At 33.3% G+C, this 27,055-nt stretch overlaps 1 protein-coding gene across 40 annotated transcripts in view; it reads right to left on the bottom strand.

The window, feature by feature from the left end:
* The window catches only part of LOC145258136 (poly(rC)-binding protein 3-like), a 572,684-nt gene that overhangs the window by 169,471 nt on the left and 376,158 nt on the right, over positions 1-27,055 (bottom strand). For 17 of the 40 annotated variants that reach the window (XM_080115891.1, XM_080115914.1, XM_080115903.1 and 14 more), the window contains 4 exons: positions 22,238-22,316; positions 9,029-9,166; positions 8,370-8,526; positions 4,306-4,425 (listed from right to left, as the gene is read on the bottom strand). In XM_080115891.1, coding sequence (XP_079972017.1) covers positions 4,306-4,425; positions 8,370-8,526; positions 9,029-9,166; positions 22,238-22,316 — 494 coding nt within the window. The remainder of the gene's footprint in view (positions 1-4,305; positions 4,426-8,369; positions 8,527-9,028; positions 9,167-22,237; positions 22,317-27,055) is intronic. The other 23 variants (XM_080115897.1, XM_080115889.1, XM_080115898.1 and 20 more) reach the window with 3 other exon arrangements.

The following is a 27,055-nucleotide window of genomic DNA, read 5'->3' as shown; positions in this document are numbered from 1 at the left end:
TTCAGGTTCGAAAAGATGCATATGAAGAATATCGGAGGTTACATCGGACGAAACGTTGTGAAATATAACAAACAATGTGAGAATAATAGTCGGAAAAACTGAAATAATTCAAACTATTAATCCTCATCTAAACACTGGTATCGTTTGTATTCAGAAAATGACTTTAAAGATTCTTTTAGACAAGATCTCCAATCTTCAGGATACTTCCTTCTCATGCAACGTATAAGGCATCGCATAACAATAGAGGATCAGTGCTTTTACCCACAGCATGTAATAACAACCTAGGCGTACGCTATATATTATTTGTCATGTCCACCACGTTCATCTAACCTTAATCCTCTTGACTAATGGTTATGAGGTTTCCTGATATGCCTGACAATCTACCTAATGTACTATCTTTGATGAAGAAGATAGGAAAGCCATAGGCATACCCATACCCAGGTGGTTGAACAGCTTCCTCTGAAAGAGGAAGTTTCATAGGAATATCAAGTTCACAAGCAGTCCTTAGTTGCATGCATATCCCAGTCAGGAGAAATGACGATGTAAGGCTTTTGTAGTTCTTGCAGAGAGGTCTTGGATTTGATTTTTTGATATCACTTTGATATGATGTTGATAGACTGCATAGCATGTTGACACTCTGGTTCTCATTAGATCACTGAAGTTAAGCAACATTGAACTTGGTCTGTACCAGATGGGTGACATTTGGCAATCCCAGGCACTTGCTTATCTAGTTGCGGTATTAGTCTGAGGCAGTGTTTCTCTCAGATCTTGCCTTGCTTTCTGGGAAAGAGTTAGTTTATTGCTATCTACCCGAGGCATCCCAACCAGAGAATGCTGACAAACTGTCCAGATAATTTTTAAGAGGTCAGAGTGTCCTTATTCTTGGACTCCAGTTTATTCTCCCCATACTATAACAATAATATTTGTGGCAATTTCAACAAAACCAACTGGCATTACACTAGAATTGAAATATATGAATTCTTAATTATTATCTCATTGGGAGGTGCCAGTGGTGATGGGGATAATAATGCAGACTGAGAGCAAATGTTGTTCATTCCATGGCGTACTTTCTCTGTGGATGTTAGCAATCTTCATATGTTATCTCTTGTAAGTACCTGCTTTTTTAATTAGGAGAATCCAATGCCAACAACGGAAAGAAGCTGGTCAAAGAGACCATACATCGTCATTTCGAATTTACTTTCTGTTAGGTTGGAACTTGACCAGAACCACCTCCAAGATAAACTATATTTCTCAAAATATGAAACAACTTTAGATGAACTAACGTAAAGCAATAAACAGTTTTTAATTTGAATTTAATTTCATTGAATTTAATTTAATTTAATTTGAATTTAATTTCATTTAATTTGAATTTAATTTAATTTAATTTAATTTGAATTTAATTTCATTTAATTTGAATATATTCATTTAAAGAAATAAAGTGCATTTACATGAGTTCTTATTTACTTGCCTGTGCATGAGAGCGAATATATTCTTTTATTAAGCCTTAGGTTTAATAGACATAGCATTACCTTAGATCAGGGGTTAGCACAATATAAATATGAACTATCCAAATCACAGTGACACTTGATAGTGTCACTGTATCAGTTGAATAAGTGATATCGTTTTAATATAATTGTATTATATTTAATACGCATTTTCTTCAAATGCACAGAAAATTTATTTATGTATTTAATAAAATTGTTGTCCGCCATGAGAATGTGGCCAAAGCTGTTTGGTCTTCTTCCTATAATCAGCATAGCTGTTTGGCCTTTGCACTCCAAAAGTTTCCCTGATCACCGACTTAAAATATAGCTGTCTCTCTGGGCTCATTTATAAAATGGACCATCATCCATAGCGTCAGTGTGACAGTTGAATAATTGATATCATTTAAATATAATTATATTCAGTACACGTTTTTTTTTTCAAGAGCACGTAAGGTTCCTGCCTTAGATGATAGCTAGAAAGATGTGCTGGATTACCCAAACGATCTTTCTTGACTCATTCCTCATCGAGCATCTCGTGTAAATCATGGATTTAGGGCGCCTAATATTCCAACTCTGACGGGAAGATAAACGGTCAGTCACTGAGCTGCGTTCTTTTTTTTCTTTGCTGGTTTCAGTAAACTGAATTGCAGTGTCGAGAATGCTGATCCGTTATATGGTCTAAAGTTGAGTGATATGTATTTGGATATTCTCACAAAATTGGTTTGATCTAGTATTTACTTTTTGAGCCGTCAGAAAGATCCCAATTTTAAAGCAACGTTTTTTTTGTCATAGTAAAAATAAGACAGCAAACACTACTGAAATGTCATCATGTTATATGTGAACAAGGGCAAACCCCACTTAATCTCCATGACATTAAAGACATTAGAAATATTCAATGGTTTTCTTTACTGTACTAGTTCTTAAAAGAATGCAAACAAACATTTATATATATATATATATATATATATATATATATATATATATATATATATATATATAGTGCTTGCTTCTGGCAGAATAAGCACATAAATTAATGGATACTGATATCTCAAGCTCACTAAGAAACCCTCTGCTCAATCTTAATTTGGGCTAATTTATATTACATTTTTAGACACCAATGCATCTATAAACGCCCATTCATATATTTTGCTTTCACCATCAACGCTGCCATGCCCCTTATGGGACATGACTTCAATATATTTTATTATTTATTCAATGAAAAGTGTATGCCAGTCTAAAGATAATATTTTGCAGATTTTTTCTGCATCAACTCGTCATAATATTTATTTTCTGATCAAATATGTCTCAGTATTGATCAACAAGGTTTTGTTTCTTCCAGCCAGGTGGGTGTCTGTGTCAAGCAGGTTTTTTTTTCTTGTTAGGTGCTATTATCAAAACCAAACCTGACATTCAACACTGAGAAGTTTTTATTCAGATCATCATATTCTTAATCAAAGCAAAATATTCTTAGTCAACAAGTTGAGTGACACCATATAAATTCATTTCTAACTTGTCTCAAATTATTAAAATAGAAAATATAGCATCTTTTTTTTTAAGTTCTACTATTTTAAGAATGGTTGCGAAACTAAATGGTTATTCAAGCTAATCCATATCCTTTCGGAGTGTTATTTTGTAGGAAAGCTTCACCCCCTACGATTTGTACTTTGAATATTTGATTTGGCCAAGAAATTTTCTGTGACTAACTTTATACCTTAATTGATTTCGTCTTAAATAATTCCTAGCATTTTCATATTCTTGATGCTTAATATTATAAAATGATCTTTCCCATTTATTTTGTAGTTAAATGAATTATTCAAATTTTTTTTTTAATGCAGAAAGAAAAGTTAAATGTGTAACTTTATTGCATTCAGACTAGAATTAAAAAAAAAACTTCTTTATTCCTGTGCGTAAAAATGAATCAGAATATACACTGTTCATCTCTTAGTACACTGATGAGATTGCATTTGGTAATTATTGTAGGAAGGACACACTGGTTGTATACTGTTGTGGTGTCATCATTATTTAGGCAAAAATTGGACTCATACGATAAGTATAAAGCACTTTGTAATCCACTAAGAGAGTCGCGTAGCAAAGCTACTTGTTGACCAGTATATACCAATCGAGGACTTGTTCTTAACAATCAATACGATAGAATCAAGGTCAACTCGGTGGCTTTTTATTTTTCAGGCTGAGGTATTAGTTCTGGATATTCCTAGGAGGTTCACCTTTCCATGTCTGAAACACCTCAACCAGGGAATGCTGATGGGGCTGCCAATATAATTCTGGGAAGTTGGCTTGTTCTCTCCACCTTCCTTGCTAACCACCTGCGGTGCCCTGAGCAGGGAATATTTACAGGGCTGCTTAGGTAAGTTTTAAGAGACTAAAGTGTTCCAATTTTGGGACGCTAGCTTATTCTCCATGCCTTCTGGTCCGCGGTGGGAAGGAAGTAAATATTGAGTTGGGTAGGAGAAGGTACACTGATAATATTGTATTTTTTAAAACGAAATCGCTCCAGACAATACATGAAGCCACTTGATGTAAGGAGCTAAACAAATAACGTATTACTATAATATAGACCTATTCTTACGCGTTTATCCTATTTATTGCATAGAGGACATAATAGCAACTAACATCTTTTTGATCAGGCCAGCAGATTTTAAGTGATGTTATTCTAATTTTATTTAATTCTTCAACTAATTATTAAATACTTGATTTTTAAAAAAAAATTATTTTAATATAAACAGTAAAAGAAACCTAGTTATGAAATTTATTACTTACATCCTGACTGTTTTTTAAATGATGGAGATAAGGACAAACTTACCTGGTATTAATGAGATATTGAGCCAATCCAATTGTGTCTGGTGTTCCAGTTATTGTTACTTTCCTATCAGAAGAGCCTTCTTCTGCATTGGAAATCTTGATTGTAGCACCTGAAATTTGTCTAAAATGACAAATAAAGAATGTCATATGTTAATTGTGACGCCTGGAATTTGTCTAAAATGACAAATAAAGGATATTCTATGTTAATCTTGGCACATAACATTTGTCTTAGATAATAAATAAAAGACATGCTATGTTAATTATAATGCCTTGAATTTGTCTAAAATTACAAATAAGGTATTTTTATGTTAATAAAAGCACTTGAAATTTATCTAAAATGAAAAATTAAGAATTTCATATGTTAATTGTGGTGTTTGAAATTTGTTTAAAATTACAAATAAGGTATTTTAGGTTAATAATAGCACTTGGAATTTGTCTAAAATGACAAATTAAAAAGTAAAAATAAAGAATAGCATTTGAAATTCGTCTAAACTGAAAAATTAAGAATTTCATATGTTTATTATAGTACCTGAAAATTGTCTAAAATGACAAATAAGGTATTTTTATGTTAATAATAGCACTTGGAAATTTGTCTAAAATGGCAAACAAATCTTTCTAAACCGACAAATATAGGATTTCCTGTATTAATTTGGACACATGAAATTTGTCTAAAATGACAAAGGAATTTTTTTATATTAATAATAGTACTTGAAATTTGCCTAAAATGACAAACCAAAAAATTTCAAATCTATGATCAGCCAAAGAAAATTTCTAATGCAGGTTATGCAACTAAACAAACAAAAGATTGCTACATTGTTTTGAACAAAAAAAGTGACACATCGTATTGTTTTTTTTCCTGTTAACACAAACAAAACAAAGCTCATTTTCCTGAACCAATATGGAAATATCTCTTCTTTAATTGAGATTTTTCTAAAGTAAAATATTCACGAGTTTAAATATCTTGGTAGCAAAGTTGTAAAGAGTGAAATAAAGGTTCAGATCAGCAAGTGTTCCAAGCCCAAGGATGAACAATGTAAACCTGTGAACCGAAGCCAGGTTCGACATCACCTTTGATGGTGTGTGACCATCTCTTCAGCTGACCAACCTTGGTGTAGGCTAGACTGGACAAGATGAATGTAATCTTGAAGTCAAATCTTTTAAGCAAGATGAAACGTGATTCTTTAAAGCCAGTCTTACACTAGTTCTTATATAGAAAAGTAGTACCCGGACCTTCACCAAAAGAATCGGGAAAAATTGATGGTGTCTAGAAAATGTTAAGAGCATCTCGTAACATGTTTTGATGACAGAAAGCAAATCTATGAACACCTTCCTCAAATCTGAGCCTTAATGAGAGAGAGAAAGGAAAGAAACTCGGATTCACTTTTAAATATCATTTGTATTTATTTAAGTGGTGTTGGTTTATGAAAGATAGGTCACCTTCCTGCACTCACAAGTTCTATAAAGATGCACTGAGAAAATGCTGGTGGCAAAAGAATGCTAAGAGCTGTTCTTAACATCTACAGACATTTTCCACGTATCTCAGGCTTGATAAGAGAGAGAGAGAGAAAGAGAGAGAAAGAAAAAAGAACCACATTTGTTGGTTATTGCTAGGAAGCTAAGGATGTTCAATATTCTTCAGTGACGTCCTTTTGTGTATGCAAAATAAGGATGTGGCTTAGTGAGGAAGCTGTATAGGACTTACATCAAGCAACTACATTCTTGGCCTTTTAGTCAAGATCAAAGTGTAGTATCTGTTCCGGCAGATACTGCAAGCTATGACTAGCTATGACTAGCAAAAGCCAGATGTGGGGGCAACCCCACATGCCTGACCTTTAACCAGCTCCCATTTCCCACCTCCCGGGAGCTGGTCCCCTTTTTCCCTTCCCCCTCCCTTCACTCCTCACATTAAAAATTGGCCTTGTGCCTAATTTGCTCGGTGGGGGAGCAAATAAATACCATCTGTTCTTCAGATGCTGCACTTAAGATAATTTGTACCAGTCAATGGAGGGGAAACCCTCTATACTGGGACAATTATTATTTTTGGTAACCAGAGTGCCCCCTTTTTGCCTACTTTTAGGGGAGCTGGTTTTTACCTCACATTAAAAACGGCCTTGTGCCTAATTTGCTCAGTGGGGGAGCAAATAAATACCATCTGTTCTTCAGATGCTGCACTTCATTTTCTTGTTCTCTTTCGGTGGAGGAGAAATCCTTCACGACTGAGAAAATTTTTATTTTTGTACCTTTTCTCCACGTTAAAAAACGACCCTGGTGTCTAACTCTGTCCCGTGGGGAGGCATAGTAAATAGGTACATCAAGCAACTAGCAGAAGAACTCAAAATGCACCTATAAAGAGCTAAGTGTGATGGAGATAGAACAAGATGGTGTGAGAGAGTCAGTATGATCCGTGACACAACCAGGTGTGATGGAGAGGAAAGAGTCAGATCTGCTGGTCATTGTTGAAGAACTAACAATGAAAATCATGAGTGATCTTCTTTTGTGCATGCCACAACAAAGACGAAATTGAGAAAGGATACCACACGGAACATACAAAAGACTCACAATACACCAATTATTGAATATTTGGCAGGTGACCTTGAGAAGAGAGGCATTTGATAGGTTACACATACACAGATTGATCCATGTGAGGAATATGGGACTTTCCACCATTGCCTATTGGAATGCATAATTTGACCAGATATATGTGAGAGGATATCGGTTAAAGGATTGAAACAATAGACAATAGGAAATATTAAACATTCCAGAGTGAAAGAATGTTTATAAATATCGAAAAGAATAAACAGCAGAGCAGTCAGTCACAAAGCAGGAACAAGCTGACACATTCTTAACCACCAAACATCCACACATACCCTCACGCGCCTTCACTGATGTCAAACATCCGTCATAAGTGTAAATCCAGAGTTGTAGTTGGTGTGAAATAAAACAAAATATTATTATCTCTCATTCCTGGACAGGGTTACAAAAGAGAGTCGCCAACTTGATAGGTCCTGAACTCTTATCTAAGCTTCAGCCTCTGTCCCATTGACGAGTTGGTGCATCCCTCTGCCTGTTCTACAAGTATTTTAATGGTGAATGCTCTGATGAACTAACTACAAGCAATTGTACCCTCTTGACATAAATACCTCCAACAAACTCAACAAGCAGCAAAATCCCACCCCTACACATTAGAGATCCCTAGATGTAAGAAAGCCTTCTACTCTAATAGTTTCTTCCCCAGAACTGCTAAACTTTGGAATTCCTTTCTGCGATTCTGCTTTCCTAACTGTACTGAAATTCAAGTGTAATGTGAACAAACATCTTGCTGCTCAACTCTCTTTATAATGTACCTGCAACTTATGTCCCCAATAGTAGCCCCTACTTTAAAGTAGCACTGTGCCTTGTTTGGGGTGAAAATTGAATTAAAAAAAAAAAAAACTTTATAGATCAGCTGTGTTGTGTTTTACTCACTGTCAGTGTGTATACATCGTAGATCAATGATAAAAATATATTTAGCAATTAAAACTGAAAAGCACATTTGAACGAATATATAACAGCTATTAAGACCTACCAGATGTGATGGAGGATAAAGCAAGGTGGCATGAAAGCGTCATGAGGACCTATATCACTGTTTTCTTTTTTACATGAAAGTAACTATTTATCAAACCTCAAACGTCACATAGAGATAACTTTTTACAGAGTGTCAGGGAGTCGGTGAGACAACCCTATGATGATCAGTAATGGTGGAAATTGGGTAGAAATTTGATTATTTAAGAGGAAGACTCAACAAGAACTTGTTTACGCACTGTAGATTAAACCTTCAACCTCCAGAAGAGTGTAACTTTACAACTGAATTTTACCAACTATTTTATCCACTACGCCACGAATAGTCTATCCGTGTTTCAAAACATCAGAAAATTATAGAAAATTAGCTTTGTTTTATTAAAAAATGCTGGAAACTGTTACACACACCCAGTATAAAGGTAACATGATTTAGTATTAATCATACTGTTGTAAAGCGTTGACAGGAAGTTTTAAGGTTAGGGTTAGAGTTGACTGGGAATAGCGTACCTAATTTCATTGATTTTCTGTCCAGCTCGTCCTATGATACAGCCAATCAAATCATTTGGTATCGACATCTCACTCGTCTGTTGACTATTGGGCACAGCTCCTGCGTTATTTGGCCGTGAGAACGAGACCGGAGAGACACCTGGAATAGAGAGAGGGCCTGTGTAAAAGAAAATATGGTTAGTGAATTAGTGGCAGCAGAAGGAAGAAGAGAAAGTAAAAAAAAAAAGAAAGAAAGAAACAGAGAAGAAGAATTAAGTACGGAAAGAAGGGTGCAGAATAAAGCGGCAAATACGTAACATGACAGTAAACCTAGATGTAAATCTGTAGCTATATGAAAACACACAAAAAAAAGTTGTGCAGGTGTTTTAAAAAAAAAAATTAAGGTATGATAATAATAGTAATAATAATAAAAACAGAAAAAAAACAACTGCATTTGTATTCTATTTTTGCACTCAAGAGGGCATGCATTAGTGTTAGACGAATGCGAAAAACAGTAATTTACAAAAATGGAGAAGAATTTAGAGAAAAATTTATTAAAAAAAAAAAAAAATTAAAAAAAAAAAAAAAAGAAAAACAAGAACCCAGACGGAGAGGGGAGAAAAAAAAAGGTCTAGAAAGTTTTTTGGAATATAGATTAATTAATGTTTCAGTACTCTTACTTTGCGTTGATGGTTCCTGCCCACCAGAATATGGGTGGAGGGAGGGAGCGAGTAAAGGCTGATGACGTTCTAAGTCCAGCGAACAACAGGATAGCTCTCTGAAATTCATGTTTGAACCTGAAGACTGCAACCAGGAGCCTTCAATAAACAAGTATATTATCTGTACAACTGGAAGCAGCGTTGCAATAGATATAAATATACTTTCGTTTCTAACGTATTTTACAGAGCAACATCACATTCCTTACCACAAAATTCCGGTACTGAATTAAAATTAGCCTTTTTTATTCTCTTACTCTTTATTTATGTTCCATTCAGAATTCAAAATATTTTTTTCTTTAGTAAATAAATAAATAATAATAATATATATATATATATATATATATATATATATATATATATATATATATATATATATATCAGGGACGTGCAGAGGAGGAAGTGCTAGGGGTACCAAAGCACCTGCCTCTTTTACTCCGGTTTTAAAAGTGCTCTTTTTTTTTACTTGGCAGTCACCACTTATCAAGCCACTCGAGGATAAATGTTAATGAATATAAGGTGGTAGTGTAGTAATTGTTAATGGTGTAAATTGGATAGAATTTAGTTATTTATGGAGACGGCTCAGAAAGAACTTGTTTACATTGGATGTAAAGGCTACCATGTTGTATTCAACCGGGAAGCAGGCCAGAAGAGCAATGTTCCACAGGCGTGCAATTATAGAAAATTAGCTTTGTTCATGGAATCTGCGGTTAGATTTTAGGCACAGATAGAGAGTGGGGAAATCGTATGTAGTGGTGGTAGCTAGTCGAGTTTATTTTGTGAAAATTTGGCAAAGGGGGGACGATAGATTGGAATTCAGTCGAGCACTTGCCATGGAAATAATGATAGAGTAGAGGCAGGCTCGTAACGTTTGTTCTATGGGTAAGAGAAATGTATTATAGGCTTGTGCCCCACTGGGACACCATTTTTTTCACTTGAGCACTTGCACTGATAAAGTTCCCTGCACGTCACTGATATATATATATATATATATATATATATATATATATATATTGCTGCATTTTTTTGTTAACTAAGTCGGTACAAAAATCAGAATTCTTAATTAAATTTATGTAATTAGTTACTTAATTCATAAACACAAGTGCAGAATTTAACCTGTTCGCCACCAAGCCTGATGAAATAAATCTTCAAAAAAAACAAGACAAAAAACAAAGCTGAGCATGCGGGGTTCCCCTCCACGATTGAATAAGTCTGAAAAGAGCCCACTTTACTTTCACCATAACTAATGTTTGTGCTAAATTAAAAAAAATGCTTATTGAGAAAAGTGCAAACAAACGAACAGATAAACGATTTTGAGGCAATTTTATCCCTTTAATTGCCCCTTGGGAAGGGGGAGCAACCAGAGTTATCCCTAAAAATCTGTTCTGGCAAAAATTTAATTTCACCATGATTAATGTTTGTGCAGATTTTAAAAAAATCCTAGGTGTGGTTATTAAGAAAAGTGTGAACAAACGAACAGATGAATGGGGATGAATTACTAGGTTAAATACAAAAAAACAGGCATTAGATTAAGTATTACAAAGGAGTCGACAATTCTCTTCAGAACCGGCATTGCTTCAGTCAAGTAAAAAGGAGAAAGCCAGGATGACTGGAAACGATTCGAGATAAAGCAAGTAATATTTTGTGTTTTCCTTCTCTTAGATTAGTTGTTCAACCCAGCTTGCGAGTTGAGTTTACTATTTAATTTATACCTATAGAGTACTAGCAAGGACAACCAACGTTCCCCAAGATTGAATAATGATCAATGAATAATATATATTTTTATTGTCATCTAATTGAGTGAAATTGCCCATTTTTTTTAATCAAATCGATTACCTGCTCTAATTGGGAACCCACTGTGGTGCACCAGAGGAAACTTCACATGCCTTCCCGCAGTGATTTAGTCCATAATACATTGTAGTCCACATTGCATTGTAAAGAACTTACTGTTACTTTTATCAAATCATTTTTACATAACAGCTTGGATTAAAGTTTAAAATGTAAAAGTCAAGTATCATGGCCCTATTGTGCTCTGGATTGAAATATTCATTTCGAATGTGCTCCTATCTTATAAAAAACTACTGTTGATTTTATATGTTGGGCCGTTCTGCTTGTGTGGTGATAAAACTTTTTAAATGCATTTATGATGTTAAGCTTTATAATGTGTTAACTTTGTTATTTTGTTAAAAATCGGTTTGTTTCTCCTTTAATCGAATTATTCGATTGACGATTTTCTATACTTATCTATACTCCTATCTTATAAAAAATATACTGTTGATATAATATATTGGGCCCTTCAGCTTGTGAGGTGATAAAACTTTTCACATCCACTTATGATGTTAAGCTTATTAATGTGTAAATTTTGTTAAAGATCGGTTTGTTTCTCCTTTAATCGATTTTCTATACTTATCAAAGGCAATCCGATAGAAAACCTATCTAGATATACTCCCACACACATAAAGTATATTTGTGTGAAATTTCATAAAAATCGACCCAGCTGTTCCATAGGGAACTCACGCAAACACACAGTGCCTTTTATATAATAGATAGATAGATTGATTGATAGATAGATAGATGAATTCATACCTTTCTTATTCTGATTTATTGTGATCCCAATTTAATTTCTTAATTAATTAATGAAATATTATAAGTATTATATCAGTGTTGGATTTTTGGCAGGTGAAACACCAGGAAGAGAGGCATTCAATGGATTGCACACATACAGATCGATTTCATGTAAGGAATGCGAGGCTTTCCACCAGTCTATTTGAATACATAAATTGACCAGAAATATGTGAGAGGATATCGGTGAAAAGGTCAGGACGATAGACAATGGGAAATATTAAACATTCTAGAATGAAAAAATCTTTATATAAATCGGCACAACAGAAAACGAGCAATAGTTGTTCACAGAGCAAATACAAGCTGACACATTTTCTTCACTGCCAAATCATCCGCACCAAACCTTCGCCACATGCCTTTACTGATGTGAACACCCATCATACTAAATTGAAAACTTGTCAGGTGTGGAATAAAAAAATATTTTTATAAATCAGCTATGTTGTGTTTTATTTGCTGTCAGTATGTATCTATCGTAGACCAGTGACAAAATTTGCTTTAGGAATTATATAGACTGAAAAGCACATTGAACAACCGACCACAGTTATTATATAACAAAAGCTATTTTAATTCTTACACATTAATCATTTATATCTAATATATAAACCGCTATGTCTCAGTCTGTCTGTTTGTCTGTCTGTCTTTCCATATTTTCAAACTATCTCCTCTAGCTGGTTAAAATTGTTTTTAAGGGGTCAAAAAGGGGCTAAAATGTAAAAAATCTTTGAACATTTAGTACATTCATCTTAGTTTATTTTTTATTTTTAATCGTTTTTTATGCATGTCATGTTGGTACAGTGGTAACGTCACCAGCTTTGAATGCTACAGTTTCGATTCTAGCTGATGGCCCCCAAATACTTTTTTACTTTTGAAATTTTGGCGATTAAGCTACACTGAAAAACAACCACAGAATTCGCGCATAAGCCTGAGGAGTCCTAGAGTGGATGAAACGCAGAATATTCAGTGTAGCTTAATCGCCATATATATTTTATAAATTACTAACTAGCTCTACCTACGTATTGAGCACTTTTGAAATAAATACTTAAAGTTTACGCATAAATCTCTACTTTCGTATATTAATTTTCTGTGAGTAAATTAAGTAGTTATATATATATATATATATATATATATATATATATATATATAGTGTGATTTAAATGCAGCTTTAGCTTGGTATGTTTTTATCATTAAGCATTATGTATAAATGCTGTAGTCTGTTATGGTTTGTTATTATTACATATTTACTCACAGCAGGCTTTGAACATGGCTGGTTTTCCATTTATCATTGAGCCGGTTGGCCTTGAGAGAGATGTCCAAATCAATACGACATCTGGTCAAATCCGGTCACCATCTTGTTTTGATTTAGCTTATTCACATAATGGTGACACATTTCAAGCATGTTTTTTCTCAAATTGCATTTGTAATACTAAATTGATTTTAACTCGAAATGATTCCTCGTTTATTAATAGTGGACAAAAAACAACGTGAAATCATTTTTAATGTCTATACAGATTTTTTTCTGGTATTCTGTTTTGGTCGCAGTCTTTAACTTTTACCAAAAAAATTCAAACATTGAACAGAACAAAGAATACCATATCATGTATATAAAGTAAAGTTAGAAGTTCTATTTCTTTGAACGATTTCAACTTGGTGGCGAACAGGTTCTTTGTTAAACAATTAAAAAATATTAAATGAAATTCCAAAGAATTCATAAATGGTAAAAACATAATAAAAAAAAATATGCTACTAACTAAAAAATTAAACTAATTAACAAAATGATCATGTTGAATAAATTAAAAATATAATGAATCAGTATAAAACTGTGACACTCATGCAGTCTAGTTAACAGCCGAGAAATCGAGAATATGCAAAATATACAACAAATAACATTTTACCAAAATTTAATTTTCTATCGACTTGCATAGTTTTAAACTTCTGAAACTTTTTCTAAGCTTTGTTTTGTTGCCTTCACTTAGCCGAATTCGTCAAACAAAAATAGAGTTTGTTTGTTTTTTTTTTGGTGAGGGAGGTGCATGCTAATCCAACTAGTAATCACTCCCAGACTTGAGGTTAGTGTTACCGGAAGCCTATATATTTTTTGGACTATTTTTAAGTTTACAATTAGTGACCACCTAAAAAAATTGGCCAATATCTTTGACTCATGTTTGGCTAAGTGAAAATAATGAAACAAAATTTAAAATAATAAAACTTACAGTTTCGGAAATTTAAAACTACACAGGTTGATAGAAAATTAATGTTTAAATGAGTTTATAGCATATTTGTTGTACACTTTTTCTGTTCTGTTAACTATACTATATGATTGCAAAAACTGTAGTTATTTTAAACATATTTTGACAGATTTATTTGCCAAACATTATTTGAAAGTAGAGACCTTAATAAATAGCATGATTGAAATTTTTTTTTAAATGTACAAATATTCTGACCAATTTTATTTTCTTGTAAAAAAAAAATGAAATTATGTAATTACAAATGAAAGTGATTCTACATTTTATGTAAATAAAATAAAAATGTTGCAAAAACTGTGAAGAATGCATCAGTAAAATTTACTTATAAGCAAAAGATAAACAAACAAAAAAAAAGATCAAACCAATAGAAAATAAAAATACTTTTTTAAAACACAAATACAATATCAAAATACAGGCGGTCATGCAGTGTATTATTACAGTTGTAAAAATGTATTAGTTAAAAGCAAATTATTAGATTTTTAGTAACAAATACATGTCTTACACAAAAAAATAAGTAGTTCTTACATTAATAAATAAATAAATATTTCAGGATCAAATAGATTTGAGGCACCCCAGAATGGGCAACTACCAAAAAGATACATTTTATCTCAACATCGATTTTTGCTTTGTTTTTTTTATTTTTTAGTTGAATTATGGGCAAAACAAGACAGTATATATATATATAAAAAAAAAAAAAAGGATTCATTTACAACTAGCAGGACTCGTTTCTCGGCGTTGCACGGGAAAATATAAACGAATGCTACCTAAAAGATTCATTATTAAATATTCTGTTTTGAATGAATCTAGCTTATTCTTATTTTATTGTGTAAAAATTATTTTATGTTTACACGTGCTTGTAAACTTTGGAGATTTATAAATAGATAGATGTAAAAATACATTTACTAATCTCTAAACAAAATATACAAAGACCATAGTACCTTTAACATATGTGCGTATGTGTGTCACGATTTCCAGATTATAAATTATTTGATAGGGGAATCCTATTTATGAAAAAAGGAGGATAGAAGGTGAAAACATACTATGAGCATAAAATTAATACATAGATATGCTAATTTAATGTTCATAGCATGTTTTCATCTTCTATCCTTTTTTAATAAATAGGATCTCCCGATCACCGGAGATGCAATGTAAAATTTTTTTTAAATAAACAAAAAATGATGTCGCTTTTGGACCGTATGTGAAACTAAAATATACATTCTTGGTCTCCTGCCTAGGACCCAAAGGGTAGTATCTGTTCCGTCTAAAAATAGTATAATGATATAGTGAGGTTTCTGTTTGCGTCGGGCGTGCATAGAATGGAAGTATGTCACAGACTCCTATAAAGATATTGGAGATATACCGTAATAACTAGATATGGTCTGACACTCCATTAACCAGATTACTTAGATAAATACTTTTACAGTTTTAACAAAAGGGCTGCAATAATATGGTGAGGTCTCATGTACAGCAGCAATATATTACATATGAAAGAATGGAATAACAAAAGAACAAATAATTAGTTTCAACAAATATTTATGCAATCTTTTTTTTTTGTTATTATATTATGCTGATTTCTTTAAAGTTATAAAACATTAAGTTTTTAAAAATACCTTTTAGACTTACTTACGATTCGAACCCCGATATTAAGATCATAAAAACTACTTCCTTAGTAATGTTTATTCTGCCTATTCCAATTTTTTGTCAAACTATCACGTTTTCATTTCAGTATGTACAGTAGCATAATCACGTTGACACACTGGTTCCCGCTAAATCACCGAAGTTAAGCAACGTTGAACCCGATCAGTACTAGATGGGTTACCATTTGGGATTTCCAGGTGTTTGTGTTCTCGGCTTATTTCAGCATTGTTTCCAGTCGTCCTGGACTTCTCCTTGTCACTGGACTCAAACAGTACCGATTCAGGAGAGGTAGGGGTTGGGATTACACAACCCTTGCCTCACAGTTACATGCAGCTACCCTTACAGAGGGTATCCTTTGTCTTTCGAGACTGAACAGAGGCATCGATACAGCCAAACTTCAATAGTATATATATCAAGATATTCACTAAAACTTAAACATCTCTTGCATAATAATTCCTAGTTTTCCTTTTGGAAGGGTTAGCAGCAGACCCATATGCAAATGACCAAGCCGGCTGCATGATGTGACGTCACAGCAGAGACAATAAAAAGACGGCGAAGACTGAGAGGAAAAGCATTGAGTGTTTGGAGGAGTGGTGTTTTAGGTGTGGCCGGTGTTCAGAGGAGCAAGTATTCGAGATGTGTTCGAGACAGAGGATTGGAGACGTGTTCAAGATACAAGAGAGCAGAAAAGGACGTGTTTGAGACACTGGTGTTCGGCGAAGCGTTCGAGACGTGTTCAAGAGGCATGGGTGGTGTCACAAAGAGACGAAGAAAAGTCACAATCGGCCGAAAAAAGGAGAAATTAACTGTTTAAATAGCTTAGAAAAAATGTGTTGTTGGAAATACCCCATATAAAGATATCTATTAAAAACAAAAAGTGTGATGAGTTTGGTTCTTTTTTTCTGTTTCCTTGCTATGTAGCCTATAACATGTTGGTCTCATTAAAATATAATGAAACTGTTGAAATAGAATGACACTGTTAAAATATAACGATACTGTTGAAAAAGGTGTATCAATATTTTCTTGGTAGGTGCTCGACTGAGTTCCAATCTGTTTTTCCGCTGTAAAACATTCACAGCGAGAACAATTATCACTATTACCACTACTAAGCACTTTCTTTTCTTCCTAATATCACACACAGTTTCTTCCCAACAATTTCTAATTTGTGAAACAATACCATGTTGTTACTTCCCGGCTGACTACAAAATATTTGTTTTCAAATCAAATGTAAACAAATACCTGTCAAGCCTCATTTTAAATAATCAAATTCTTCCCACCCATCGTTCGCAATCCTCTCATAGTATTTTTCATCATTGAACCAACAATCTCATTAATGCTTAGTCTTGAGTAACCTTCAGCCTTCATAGGTGGCGACATTAGTATTACTATACAAAGAGTATGTTTGGAGCATAATAATACTTCTTTGAACCTTTAAATGGAGTTTAATAATCGTATAATGGAAGAAATTTATAAACTATTAAAATACAAAGACAATCTTACAATATCATATATAATATAATCTTACCTGTCTGTTTAAATGTATGCATGTATGTATGTATGTATGTATGTATGTATGTATGTATGTATGTATGTATGTATGTTTGCCCAAAACTACCGACAGAGGTGATGGTTTTTCACAAAATTGGTATCATTTTGAGGCTCGACCCTTAGGACAACAGACATCGAAAACTTGGCTAAAAACATGAATTCCTTCACTCTCAACTTGGCACATTTTTGCCGATATTTTCGAAAGTAATCGCCTCTTTTCGATTATCTAGCCTTAATTTAAACCTACGTTACTTCCGGTTTGGCGATGGGTGCAACAGCAAACACGTCACGTTTTTTTTTTTTTCACGTTGTTTTCCTCCTTCACGGTATGGGTTCTAGCCTGCCTGCCTACTAACACTTTTTTTTTTTTTTTGCTCAACACATACTTCCAAACATCCAGGTAACGCCGGGCACCCAGGCTAGTTCTAACATAAATTAAAAATTCAAGCAGATATAGAGTTATAAACCATATAGAAGTAAGTACAGTGAATAATATAGAATAGAAAAACACTTTATATTGAAGATATTGATTTATCTGTCGAAATCAAATTACATAGATATGCAAAAATATTTGCTGCGATAATATTTAATGTATTTATGGTACTTAGGCTGGAAAAATCAAAACAAATAGAACATAATTAGGTCGAGAATTTTTTAAAAACTCCATAGTCTTAAGCATCCACATTTCAACAGACGTATATCAAATATTTAAACACTTATTTTCACATAAATACTTTGAACCCAGCAATGATTTCTTTTGTCATTAAATTCTCCTTGATATTTTATGCATTTTGTGGAAAAAAAAATCTCAATTTTTTTACTTTTGGCGCTTACGTCGTTTTTCCACCGAACGCGTCATATACTTTCGTTAACTCCTAGTTGTCTTGTTTGTTCTCGGCCTTTTAGAGCCACAACAAGAAATAACATCGACGAACGACCTTTAAAGTTTACTTCAGTGTCATTAAAAGTTAATTGTTGATGAAATAAGTATCATATTTAAGCTTTCTTTTCTTATATATAAAAACGATCTTAAGGCATGCATCAACCAGTTTTTTACGTCACAAAACTAAAAATGGTGGTAAGATATATTTTATTGTAAATAAAATCAATGCATAAAGTTGGACCTTTTTTTGAGCATGCACTAAACATCAAATGTCAAGCAAAATTAGTAAATTTCTTCAATCTAAAATTTTAATCATGAATTCAACAACAAAATCTTCAATAACATGTCATCACTTGTAAACATTAAAATTTCATATTAATTTTATTGATCGGGCTATTGTTCTCCTTAGTGTTATTTGTGCAACGTTTCAGTCGGTTTGGCCTTTGACCGTCTTTAGGCATGTTGGTTGTTGTTTGCAAAAAAAAAAAAAAAAAAAAAAAAAAGGAAAAAACCTAACTGGCTCCGTAAATATTTTCGTATTCTGGGAGTTGGTCTCTATTTTATGGTCATAGTTAAGTATGTGTGAAAACAAAAATTGGTTGACAAAGAGGAGGCAACTCTAATAAAAATCGCCTCCCCTTTGTCAGCCATTTTTTTTTCACACATATGAAACCACAGCCATAAAATAGAGACTAACTCCAAGAATATGAAAATATCTACAGAGCCAGTTAGGTTTCTCCTTTCTTTTATAATCAACAACCAACATGCCTGAAGATGGTCGAAGGCCAAACCGACCATAACGTTGTGAAAATCACACTCAAGATGAGAACAATAGTCTGATGAATACAAGTAATATAAACAATCAGCCGTCATCTAAAAAAATTCACAACTTTAATATAAAAATTTTATTTAATTGTTGTAAAAAAGATAATAGTTTGTTTACGGCAATTGATAATTGACATCATCTACCAATAAAAATGGTATTTAATTTTTTTCTTTTGTACACGTCCATTTTTATTTATCCTTAAAAATTTTCTCATATATTTTTTGCTAGAAAAATGTTTGCAATAAATAGGACCGAGAATGATTTTATGAAATAAAATTAAGTTGGACTTTATTCGTTGCTTATTATATTTATTAGTGTTTAACAACTTATTCAAGATTATAACATTTCTAACTAGTGTTGGAACCATTAATCAGAATCAGAATCGGGAATAAAAAAAGTCAGAATTTTTGGTCGTATCGGAAAAATTTGTGCCTAGTTTCCGATGCCAAAAACGATTCTTTTCGCATTTTTAATTTGTTTGTTTTTGGATTAAACTTAATTTTCTATGGCTCGTATTAATGATGAACTGATAGATATTTATTGATTTTAAACTATCAGTAAAACTAAAATCTATAAGTCATCTATATAAGTGTATTTTTATATTTTGGAAATTATATGTACATTACCCATGGTTTTTACGTTAACTCCAAAAAATAACTCTATATCTAGAAATTAAAAAGAATCGAAATTGGAATCGGTAATTGTATCGGAATTGGGAAAAGTATTGAAATCGCCCCATCACTATTTCTAACATAAACGGGTTTTTGTTTGTCCAAATCGGACAGTTTTAAGTTTCCTTTATTTTGTGTTTTTTTTTTTCTATTGACCAAAAACTAAGTATTTTTTCAGAGATTCCTTTGTCCCCCTTGAAATGAAAATGTAATATTTCTATAATATAAACATATAAGAGCAATTTCTATAATATAAACATATAAGAGCAATTAAAACAACAAAGGGAATTATCAAAACGCAGAATGTTTTCATAAATATCTATTAAAACTGCTGATGAATAATAATAAGAAAATAACTCTACTGCAAATGCAATGGTTACTACTACTACGTCGTGTTATCAATACCACAAAAAACAGCCTCAAAGACGAAATATGTCCTCACTTGAGGAGCGAAGAGTGCGAGAGGACCTAATTCTGGCAGACAGTACCATCAACGGTAACGTAAATCTACTTTTAGAGGAGTTTTTCATCACAACATCTGGTCATAGTCTCCGTGGTCATCAACAGGAAAACTGTAGCATTCTCTGTTCATGTTTCTGTTCTTTGAAACAACCTATCAGGTTGCGATGATGGCTATCACATTCAAATTTAAAGCCGTCTTGGATTAACATTCAGATGGTATATGGATGCAATATCTTTGTACTGTCTATTTATGTTGCTGGTTCAGCTTGCTATGTGGAAGGGGGGGATAGCGTAAGGGTAATTTCGTTGAGAGGGAGGGGATAATAAAATTGATTGAACTATTGATTGACATCTACAAACACCAAATATGTGTTGTAGTCAACAGACAAAGAAGTAGCTACAAGCGTCAATTTGTCCACTTTCTGGTTGCTATAAATACCACTGTCCTTTATTTATTTATTTTTTTTTTGTTTACTTGCCTCCCCACGAGGGCAGAGTTAGCTACAAGGACGGGTTTTAATGTGAGGGGATACCAACTCCCCAAAAAGGGGAACTCTGGTTAGTAACAAAAATAAAAAATGTATCAGTCATGACGGATTTCTCTTCCACTACCGAGACCAAAAAAATGAAGTGAATAAAGTGAAGTGTAGCATTAAAACAGATACTACACTTTAATCCTGGCCGAAAGCCAATAACCCTTTTTTTTTTCCACTGCTCTTTATCTCCACTAACCGCTAATGTTTCTACATATGGTCATTGCCATAAAATTACACTAATGTTGTGCAGACTAAAAGTATACAATGGCGTTTAGATTTAACTTCAACAAGGAGTTTTTATAAAAATAAATTTAAAAAATCTATAATTCCTTATTCGATAATAGATTTTCGAAAAGGATATTGATTTTACTTACTGTCTTCATTTTTTGCGCAATTACAATTAACAACACACAAAGTGAAAATAAGAATAATTTCGCAACCCATAAGTTTAGAGTATCCGATAAAGATCAAATTTTTCACTTAAAACCCATTAAACAAATTTGGCAAACACCATGATTCATAGGGATTAGGATATCGAAAGTAGGAACAACAGACAAAACAGAACCTCTCAAACACACAAACATACGCAAACGCATATATATATATATATATATATATATATATATATATATATATATATATATATATATATAGAGAGAGAGAGAGAGAGAGAGAGAGAGAGAGAGAGAGAATAAATAAGAAAAATTTATATTCCAAAATTCATGATGTTGACCATCTTATAATGTATTCCTTTAATTCAGTTGACTTATACAATTGAACTGAATTAAAGGAATAAATTATAAGATGGTCTACATCATGAATTTTGGAATATAATTTTTTCTTATTTATTCTCTATATTGCTCTGTAACTACATTGAGCTTCTTAAATAAGGATTGGTATATATTATAAAAAAATATATTTCTACAAAAATATGTGTGTATGAGAGAGAGAGAGAGAGAGAGAGAGAGAGAGAGAGAGAGAGAGAGAGAGAGATAGGAGGGGAATTAGGAAGTGTTCTTACTAATAAGCATTGTTGAAGTATAGAAATCTGTATTATTAAAATTAATAACCAATGATTGTAACTGGTGATGAAATTTAGCCCACACCCTCTCTTAACATCGCACGAATCGACTTAAATAACAAAAAAAATTAACTAAAAAAACTATAAATTACTAAAACATAAAGTCAAATAGCATTAACCCTTTATGACCTGGTTGAACTAATTCGTTCAGTCGTAAATAAATGAATATAACGGCATAAATTAAGTGGGAATTGATTCAAACACGCCTTGTACGTATTAGTTCAGTATCTTGGTAGATGCTAGATACCTCCAGATTGCAACTGTTCATTGCTTGTATTCAGTATGCCACCATATATCTCAGAGAGTGAAGGATTTTGTTTGTCGTCATAAACACACTTTTTCAAGCACTATGGATAATAGTCAAGGTAAGTTTATGAAATGCAAAAATTCTCAGTCGTAGTTTAATTTTTGAACTTCATCATTTTTTCTGTTTAAAGACAATCATTTAAACAAACTAAAATTAACAATGCATATTTTTAAATTATGATTCAGGCCATAAAGGGTTAAATCATCGAAAAATTACGTTCAAAATAATAAAAAGATAAACAAATTGCGTAGCATTGTTTTCTAACAGTTATTAGTTTTTACAACTCGAAATTTCTAGTGTCTATGTGTGTGGTGCGTGTGTAAAAGTAAAATATAAGTATATTCAAATTCACTTACCTGGTAACAGAGTCTGAGATGCAGTTGGAATCACTGGTACAGTCTGACCCAAAGAAAATTGCGGATGCAATTTGTTCACCTGCAGAAATGAAAAGATATGAAAACATTGAACGCAAGACATTAAACCCAAGACATTGGACGCAAGACATTGAAGGCATTTCTATTCTCTTAAGTTAGCAAAACATAAAAAAATGAAAACGATACATGTTATTTATTTTTGCGTTTTGGAAAGCGCTCCAGACAGGCCATAAAGCCACTTGATGCAAGTAACTAAAAAATATATTAATTCGACACCAAAAATTAGCCACCAATAAATGTTATATAGGTGGATTTGATCAAGAAAACAGAAATTCTTCCTCCATTGTCAGAAACACAGCTCATGGAATATGAGGACTAATGGATGAAATAAAAGAAGGAAAAGTTACCGAAAGTTAACCCAAGCTCTACTTTCTGCTCTCCTTAAATGCACACTTAATGGAATAGGAAGCAGAATTCTGTTGTGAAATAATTTTTTTTTAAATAAACCCAATAACCGGACGTTAACTAACCAACATCACTTTTCTTATTAAAGAGATCAGCCAACAAATATTAAGAATTTCTTTTTGTCACTGCTTATCAAGGTTCTAAAGTTAATCAAAAAAATAACTGTTACTAAGTTTGACATGTGCCGGCGAAACAACACCTTGAGAATTGCAGACAATAAAAGCAAATTGGTTTGTTTTTACTTTTATCATTATTTATCAAGGTTCTAAAACCACTTAAAAATAGATGTCACCGAATTTGTTAGTACATCTTAAAGATTGTAGACCATTGTCAAATATTTGTTTATTTTAGGAGCCGACTCGACAAAACTTTAACATTGAACTTGAAAATGATTATGATATATTCAGTTGAGAAGCAGTCCTGCGGCATTGCGTTCCGAAAACTGAGAGTTCTTTCAAAATCCACCTTAAGGATTGCAGGCAGTTATTGAAAATCGTCAAAGTTTGTCTATTTTAGGAGCCGGCTCGACAAAACTTTAACATTGGACTTGAAAACAACCATGTTATATTCAGCTAAGAAGCAGCCCTGCAGTATCGTGTTCCAAAGACAAAGTTCTTTCAAAGTACACCGTAAGGATTGCAGACAATGGTTGAAAATCGTCAAAGTTTGTCTATTTTGGGAGCTGGCTTGACAAAACTTTAACATTGGACTTGAAAACAACCATGTTATATTCAGCTAAGAAGCAGCCCTGCAGTATCGCGTTCCAAAGACAAAGTTCTTTCAAAGTACACCGTAAGGATTGCAGACAATGGTTGAAAATCGTCAAAGTTTGTCTATTTTGGGAGCTGGCTTGACAAAACTTTAACATTGGACTTGAAAACAACCATGTTATATTCAGCTAAGAAGCAGCCCTGCAGTATCGTGTTCCAAAGACAAAGTTCTTTCAAAGTACACCATGTTATATTCAGCTGACAGGTAGTTCTTTGAAATAAACTTTGTTTATGAAAAATCTGTTAAATTTATGTATACAGATGATGAAAGGAAAATTATTTACAGTGGTTATAGCTAGATGAGTTTTTGCTGTGAATGTTATATAGGGGGCAGGGGACTATAGATTGGAGTGCAGTCAAATATCTACCATTTAAATAACGACAGAACAGGGAGAGATTAACAATACCGCTTATAAGGTTGTACCTCATTTGAACACCTACAACGAGAAGAATGTTACAGAATAGAAAGACTAGCAATGTTTCTCCAGTAAGAAAAAATGTTCCAGATACGAGGACGTCTCCTATTTGAGGCAATAAAGTGCTTCGTCTGATGTAATCTCCGACTTTCTTTGGATGTGATACAACGGATAAACGTGCTAAGTGGCAGTCTTCTGGAGGTTAAAGGTTAAATCTTCATTGCTGGAGAAACTAAATACAAATATAATTAAGAATTGCTGACTGATGCAAAGAGAAAAATGTACCTCCTTGGATTGAATAAAGGATTCAATTCAGTTTGAAATTCTATAAATATTCCAGAGTTTGACAGAAATTTTTCCGGCTTCGACAAGGTGCATCTGAAGATGGTCAGGAATTACATCATTCGAAACGTTGTGAAAATTTAAGATGATAATAGAAGTCCAAGGAATTCAAATAACACAAACACAAAATGGCAGATTTATTTTTTACATTGAGACACTATACACTATTACATATATATATATATATATATATATATATATATATATATATATATATATAGTATGTTTATTATACAAACATTATTGGTTGCATATGTGCATACATGTTTCAGTGGAATCTCAATTTATTGAAACTTAGCGGACCTTATCAGACTGAAAAAAAGGTGGATCTCTCTAAATTGAAATTCCACTGAAGCATGTATGCACATATATAACGAATAATGTTTGTATAATAAACAAACTATATACCTGCTCTGTTCTCCATCGAGAACTCTTTAATAAACGCATATATATAATCTTTTTACAAAAACAAGAGCATCATGTCGTGTACTTTTATTACAATTGTTTCATGACCATTTGGACAATTTCAAACATTATGTCATTCGAAAATATTCCAAAAGAACCTCTCTTCAGACGATGAAATACACTATTTAACATACATAAGAACACATCTCGAATTCCTAAGAGATCAAGCTGTTAAACCTACCTACATCTTTTTCTTCCAAGTTCTTTTTGCTAAAAATGTATATATATATATATATATATATATATAGTCATACCCAAGATTTAATAATGGTACTTTATTCCCCTTTGCTAGACATTCAGCATTATAAGGGGCGAATCAAGGGCAAGCTGAGTAATTATGGTAATCGGGTGACGCTTTTCCCTACACCTCCGTGTAGAAGCTAATGAATGGAAGCGTTTTAGTCACCATCGACGACTATAGTCGGCCACATAGCTTAGCTTAAATATATTAATATTTATTTATATAGACATATACAGGTTTTGCCACTATGCACTATGCACACCTAAAAACAGACAGACTTTTATTCCTGATGAGATCTTAGTTATTAATAACTACAGATCGAAACATTTTCATAGCCATGTAGCAATAGCATTGTTTTTGTTTTGTGTTTTTGGGATGGCATAACTTTTGGATTATGTTCAATATGTGCATATAGGTCTACAAACGCTTGTTTGCTGAGTTTTCCTATTGAAACGAATACTTTATAAAGAAGTTTTCATTCACACAAAACGAATTTCTAAACTAGAAAGTAAAAAATAAAAATAATTAACCAATATCTTGTGTCTATAATATAAGTGCAAACGGAACGAAAACAGACAATTAATACATCCGTTTATTATTTATCCTTTACAGGCAATGGTGAAGGACCTCCAGACCATAGTGGAACAGAGCCCTAAATGGATGGTAACATTTAATGCTAGTAAGACTAAGCTGCTTTCCTTTAACAATTACAAAACGCTTCTCCAACCACCGATCTCCATGACAAATAACGTCCTACCTGATAATTCTTCCTTTAAACTTACATTCACAGGCAATATGAACTGAAACAAATCCATTGAGGACATTGCAAAGGCTGCTGCAAGTAAGGTGAGTTCTCTCTCTCTCCTGATAGAAGACTACTCACACATGAGAGTAATCTGTACCTCTGCAAGGTCACCATTCGCCCATGCATGGAGTATTGTTGCTACATCTAGTCTGGTGCATCTACCATTAGTTTATTCCTCTTGGACAGGGTCCAAAAAAGAGTTTCCAATCTAATAGGTCCCACTTTGTCAACTAAGCTCCAACTCCTGTCCCATCACTGCAATGTTGCATCTGTGCCTGTTTTACAATTATTTTAATCGAATGTGTTCTGATGAACTTATTGCACTTGTGTTCCATTTTACATACATATCCCTGACAAATCTGCTTAGAAATAAAATCACAACCCTTCACTGTTGAGGTCCCTAAATGCCAGAAAGCTTTTTACTCCAATAGTTTCTTCCCTCGAACAGTGAGACTTTGGAATTCCCTTCCTGCTACCTGCTTGCCTGACTGAATTGATATGCAGAAGTTTAAATGTAATGTAAACCAACATCTTGTTAATCTTTCTTAGGCATAGTCCCATATAGTAACCCCTTACGTCCGATATGCCTTGTTAGGTGTGAACGTGATTTAAAAAAGAAAAAAAGAAAGATTAATCAAGGTAAAATGTCCTGTGAACCAATAAATTTGTTGAGAAAATATTACTTTCAACATCATTTGATAAAGTGAAAGATGTTTGCCTAACGTGAAACGTGTGATGGTTGTCTTTTGCGACGCAGATACTGAACTCACACTTGTGATAGTTTTACTATTAAAGGATGCGTGCATCTCCTAGAAACATTGTCGATGGAGTTCCATGCGTGTTCTCAAAAAGAATCGCTATATATGATGGTTTAATATTTGCTTGTGAAACAATGGAACATCTACTTGTTCAGTTAAAACCTTCTTGGCCCAGGAGACTAAGTCAAAGTGTAGTATCTGTTCTGGCAGATATTGCAATCAAAATTATATGTGGGGGCAACCCCACATATCAGACCATTCAGTGTAGGAGAAACCCCTCATACTGATTGCCACTATCCAGCTCACCCACCCCCACCTCGGAGGAGCTGGTCTCCTTTTTCTCTCCCCACATTAAAAAACGGCCTTGTGCCTAATTTGCTCAGTGGGGAAGCAAATAAATATCCAGTTAAAACCTTAGAGGAATGCTACCGGAAGTAAAATGTCTGAGAGGGGATGTTACCAAGATCAAAGTGATGCTCTGTGGCTGTAGTGTAGAGAAGCTCCCCAAAAAGAAGAATGTTTCACAACTCAGTTTGTG

The sequence above is a fragment of the Euprymna scolopes genome, chromosome 33 (assembly GCF_053919585.1).
Source record: "Euprymna scolopes isolate OS-2025 chromosome 33, ASM5391958v1, whole genome shotgun sequence".
Taxonomy (NCBI): Eukaryota; Metazoa; Mollusca; class Cephalopoda; order Sepiida; family Sepiolidae; genus Euprymna; species Euprymna scolopes.
This window is presented reverse-complemented; position numbering and strand designations above follow the sequence as displayed.